General features: G+C 46.1%; 1 protein-coding gene across 3 annotated transcripts in view; it reads left to right on the forward strand.

Moving 5' to 3' along the window:
- LAG3 (lymphocyte activating 3) overlaps positions 1-5,567 on the forward strand; it is a 12,463-nt gene extending 6,896 nt beyond the window's left edge. For all 3 annotated transcript variants that reach the window (XM_034757385.1, XM_034757384.1, XM_034757386.1), the window contains one exon: positions 4,896-5,567. In XM_034757385.1, coding sequence (XP_034613276.1) covers positions 4,896-5,006 — 111 coding nt within the window. In that variant the 3' untranslated portion in view covers positions 5,007-5,567. The remainder of the gene's footprint in view (positions 1-4,895) is intronic.
- The last annotated feature ends 246 nt before the right edge of the window (positions 5,568-5,813 follow it).

Here is a 5,813-nt window from a genome sequence, read left to right on the forward strand (position 1 = left end):
CCCCCCCCCCCCCCCCCCCCCCCGCGGCGCGGCCCGGGTCCCCCCGGCTCGTGCCCCCCCCCCCTGCGGCGCGGCTCGGGTCCTGGGGGCGGGGCTTGCAGCAAGCTCCGCCCCCAGGAATCGGGCCCCGCTCTTGCTAAAGCCGGCCCTGCCTGACAGCTCTGTCCTGGTCATATGCAGTATGTACTGGGAATATAGGAATTGCCAGGCTGGATCAGCCCAGTGGTCCTGCTAGCCCAGTGTCCTGTCTCTGACAGTGGCCAAGTGCCAGATGCCTTAGAGGAAGGGGAAAATATCCTCTAGTGGACAATTTATAGTTTCCTCTTAACTCCTATCAGTTTAAGGTCCTCTTGTGCCTTAAAGGATGAGGGTTTATATCCCTTCCAAACTATTGTGGTTGTACTTTCTTTTTCATAATCTGATCTAATGTAATTGTGGATGTTCTCAATTCCCATATAGATTAATAGATTCCAAGGCCAGAAGGGACCATTGTGGTGGTCTAGTCTGACCTCTTGTATAACGCAGGCCCTAGAACTTCCAAAGATAATTCCTGAAGCAGATCTTTTAGAAAAACATCCAAACTTGATTTTAAAATGGCCAGTGATGGAGAATCCACCATGACCCTTAGTAAATTGTTCCAGTGTATGTAAATGTCCAGTACCTTTTTGAATCCTGCTAAGCTCTTGGCTTCCACATTATCCTGGGGCAGTGAGTTCCCGGGGCTCATTATGCAATGTGTAAAAACTCTTCCCTTTTATCCATTTTGAAATTGCAGTCTTTCAATTTTATTGATCATCTTTGTTCTGTGTTATGATAAATTCATCCTGACTGACTCACTCAGTTAGAATTTTGTTTTCCTCTAGAATATCCCTTCTTATTTCTCTTGTCTCTAGACACAACAAACTCAGTCTTTCATTAGGAAATCTTTCAAGGCCTCACATCATTTTCATCACTCATATCTGAAGCCCCTCTATTTTACTATCTCTCTTTAGAGAAAGGGTGACCAGATAAGGTCATGTCACTAATTTTTCCTAGTGACATAGGAATAGCTCCAGTAGTATTCTCCATCCCATTCCTGTGCATGCTAATATTTTGTTGGCTTTTTAACTACTGCTACCTGGTGAGCAGAGATTCCCCCTTCCCCCTCTCCCCCCACTTTTTTTTCCAATTACACAATGTCTAGGTCTTTTTCCATAAGTGGTTATGGTTAATTTAAAACCAAATAAATTGTTGGAGTTCAGATTGCTTTCAATGTGAATTACCTTGCATTTGCCTACACCAGTGGTCCCCAAACTATTGAGGGTCACACCCTTCCCTTACCCTGTCTGCCTCCAGGGCCAGGAGTGGGGCTGTGGCTTGGGGCAGGGAGATACAGACAGGGGCAAGGGGGTCAAGGCTGGGGCCACAGCTGGGTGTGGGCCTGAGTGGGGCCATGGCCAGGGGCCGAGGCTGGGAGCCAAGCCACGTCGAGGCTGGGGACAGGGCCATGAGTGGGACTGGAGCAGAGCTGGGGGTAGGGAAGGGCTGGATGGTGCTCCCTCCCCACACCCCTAGAGGCTGGTCTGTGCCCTGCCATGCCCTCTTTCTCCCCCCCCCCCAACCCCTCCTGGACTTTCCTCCATGCTATGGGCGGCAGGTATAATAGGCTGGGGAAGGCTGTGCTTCCCCCAAACAGCCCTGCTCATGCTCTGGCCCAAGGCCCCCAATGTCAGATGAAACTCAGTGTAGACCAGAGGTCCCCAAGCTTATGGTTCATCCATTGCCCATGCTCCACACACCTCTAGGGGGCGTACCTCACACTTTGGGGACCTCTGGTCTACACGGAGTTTCATCTGCGATTGTGATGTCCATTCATCTAGCTTTGATTCATAGATTCCAAGGCCAGAAGGGACCATTGTCATAAGCTAGTCTGACCTCATGTATAACACAGGCCATAGAACTTCCCCAGCCTAATTCCTGTTTGGACTAGAGCAGATCTCTTTAGAAAAAAATCCAATCTTGATTTAAAAATTGCCCGTGATGGAGAATCCAGAACTCTGTGCTAGCTCTCAGTCTTCTCCAGTGTTGTTTAACTTAAATAATGTTGTGCTATATGCATATTTTGCTACTTCACTGCTCATCCCCTTTTCCAGACTAGGTAAATTTTTAAAATCACTGAAGGACCTAGGATCTCAAGTCACATTTTCAAAAGTGATTTAGGTACTTGGGGAAACTAAGGCTTATTGCACTTCAACAGGCCTTAAGTGAATAAAAATTGCCAAGTTGCTTCTGACAATGCTACTTCCAGGCTCCTAAGTAGGGTTCATTGACTACATTAAATTTTTTGCAAAAATTACTCTTTCAGAAACTTTTGACTTGTCACCGAGAATCCAAAATTTGAATTTGGAAATGTCAAAAGTGTCTCATGGGAGTTGTTGTTTGGGTGCCTCATGCCCCCATTCTTCTCTATGGGCCAAGTTTTGCAACCAGACTACCATCTTCCATGATGCACCATGGCTGTAGAACTCCCATGATGCACCACAATGGCTCAACAAGAGGGGAGATGTAGACTGCCCAGGGTGCCTGGCCCATAGAGGAGAATGTGGGCATGGGGCATCCAAACTACAAATCCCATGAGTCACTGGTAGCATTTCCAAATGGAAAGTGTTAGTGTTTGGCCAAAAATATTTAGGTTTGATTTTTTTTTTTCCCCACCATGAAGTCAAAATTTTCTGTGGGGGATGCCCCCATTTTCTCGCCAGTTGTACGCCTAAGTCTTTTAGGCACTTAAAAAAAATTGTACACATATAAACATGGTAGACACCTGTCCTAGAACAGAACCTTATGGCACACCACTACTAACCTTTGGCCATGATGAAAATGTATCATTTATTCCTACTTTCTCTCTGTTCGCCTGTTTCTGATCCATGATAAAACTTAACCTTTCACACCATGCTACTTAATTCCTTAACAGCATCTCAGAAGGGACTTTGTCCAAGTCTTCTGAAATCTCCCCCCCCCCACCCCCCGTCGTCATGGCAACTGGGTCATTCTTTATTCATAATACTGCTGACTCATTCAGAGAATTCTAATAGATTAGAGTGGCATGATTTTCCTTTGCAGGCACTAGTTTCTAGCTATCAGATCATGTTCTTCTAAGGGTTTTATAGTGCTCTAATTATTGTTTCAACCAATTTTCCTGTTCTATGGTAACTTTCATGCTACAGTTTTTCTGGGGCTGAGGTCAGACTCACTGATGTGTAATTATCAGGATCAATGTACACTTGCTGATTTTAATGAGGCTGCATATTCTTGTTAGCAGCATCAGACCCAGGTCCCATCAACTCCTGGTGACTTTTTGTTCTAGGATCTCCTTTTTTCAGACTTTAGCCTCTCGCAGTGCCTCAGCTTTGTCACCACTAAAGAGCAGGTCTTTGTTAGGTATCCCCCCAACACCCATAGGACCCAATTATTCTCTCATAGGCTTCCTGCTTTTCGTATACTTTACTGGGGCTATGTCTACACTATTACAGTAAGTCGATCTATGCTACACAACTCCAGCTACATGAATAACTAAGCTGGAGTCAATGTACCTTAAGTCGAGTTACTGCAGGGGATTGACAGGAGAAACTCTCCTGTCAACTTACCTTATTCTTCTCATCGTGGGTAGAGTACAGGGGTTGACTGGAGAGTGATCTGTCAATTTTGTGGGTCTTCACTAGACCCGCTAAATCAATTGCCGGTGGACTGATCTCGGTGTTGATCCCAGCTGTAGTGTAGATGTAGACTGGCGCTCAAACTCTTTAATATGAGGACCTCTTTTTCTATAATGGGGACTGCTCTCATCTAGCAGGGTTATCCCTATCCCTATTTCGCAATATAGAAAGGACAAGCCCCTGTTCATCACCCACCTGGAGGTCACAAAGCTCAAGCTGAGAAACCATGGTACACTTGAAGAGTAACGCCCCAAAGTGTACTTCAGTAGAGGTGACCCTGAACCTTTCAATACTATTAGAGCTATGTATCCACAGGATAGTGCTCCTGAGTATATTTTGAATGATTCAAGGTCTGGAAAGCCTGTCTCACCATGAGAGACTTAAGAAGCTCAATTTATTTAGTTTCACCAAGAGAAGTTAATAGGTGAATTGATCACCGGTTACAAGTATCTACACAGGGAAGGGATTTCTGATAGTAGACAGCTCTTTAATCTAGCAGAAAAAGGCATAGTAAGCTCCAATGTCTGAGTTGAAGCTAGATAAAAGGTTGCACCTTGTTTCTAATCTGTATTTAGCAGCAAGTGTGATTAACCATTGGAACAATTTACCAAGGGTTACGGTGGATTCTTCATCACTTGGAGTCTTTCAATCAAGACTGAATGTCTTTCTGAAAGATATGCTCTAACTCAACCAGAAGTTATGGGCTTGATGCAGCAATTCCTGGGTGGGTTCTCTGGGTGGGTTTACATAGGAGGTTAGACTAGATCATCATAATGGCTCTTTGCTCCTTTCATAGATTAAGGCCACCACATTAAAGGCATAACTCAACTATACACAGCATAATATCAAGCCAGCATTCTCCACAGGAAAGGGAACTTGACTATGGAGCATGACTCCTGGGTTGTTCTTCTCAGCTCTAGGAGAGGACTGGAGTATAGTAGTTACAGCAAGGGAAACTGGGAGTCAAGTTTCCTGAATCCTATTCCTGGTTGTGTGTGAGAGAGAAGGGTATAGTGGGTTAGAACAGGAAGAAGTAGAAATCAGGATTCCTGGGGTTCTCTCTGTAACCATCTAGGCCCCTGAGGGATAAGACCTACAGTGGCTATTCAGACCCAGGGGCCAGATGTAAGCATCATGCTGGGGCAGGATGGAGCCCATGCTAGATCCATTCCCCAATCATCTCTTCTTTTTCCCTTTCAGATATTCTCCCCAGCCTTCCCGGCACTGGAGCGGGTGGTTACCGCACCCACACCAGGGAATGCAGGAAAAGATGAAGGCCAGGAAGGGAAAAGCCTGCAAACAGAGTGCTGATGGAAGAGAAGGCACAAAGTCAATCAGAATGGCAAGCACTTTGATAGGAAAACAAGACTCTGCTACACAGCTGGGGGATGGGAACCATTCAGACTTGTCCAGAGGGCATGGAGGTCACATGGACACAGCCTGGGGACCATGCCACTGCTGAGGGAGTGGGAGTCATATGACAAAGGACATGGGAGTCACCTGGGTGCAGGAAGGTTGGGATGGGGGGTTGTACAGGTTTCTGAGCTTCCTTTTCGGAGATGGAGGACTCCAGTGTTCATAACCTGTTTCACTTCCATTTGTTTCTCTCACACCCTTTGTCTCCTTTGGCCTTTCTCCTTCCTTGGAGGGGTGTGAGTGGCCTTTAACAGATGGGGAGATTGGCAGAGACCTGGCTCCCCTTTGCCCACAGGGCATTTAACTTCCCACTGCCAACTTCCCTCTCTGTATCCCATAAGCACCCTGCTCCGGCATTTATTCACTGGCACAGCGGATCCTGCAGCCAGAGATATTGCACTGTTGAGTTTTTGTTATAGTTTATTAGCACTCAGAAGAAAATATCCTGCAATAAAACCCCCCCACTGAAAACCCTTTGGTCTCTGTGTGCATTTGGGGTGAAATGGGCCTGTCTAGCACATTGTTTGCATCTGGTTGTCTGTGTGAAGCAGCTTCCCTGAAATCTGCCCCCCTTCTGTGGGTTTCACTTTTATTTTTGTTTTCCTGCTGTAGATCGTTGGCTTCTGGCCTTTCAGGAGGGAAAACAAAATGGTACCAGAGAAGGAAAAGTTACACGCTCTATCCGTCCTTTTCTCTGTCTCT

Source organism: Trachemys scripta, unplaced genomic scaffold (assembly GCF_013100865.1).
Source record: "Trachemys scripta elegans isolate TJP31775 unplaced genomic scaffold, CAS_Tse_1.0 scaffold_133, whole genome shotgun sequence".
Lineage (NCBI taxonomy): Eukaryota > Metazoa > Chordata > Testudines > Emydidae > Trachemys > Trachemys scripta.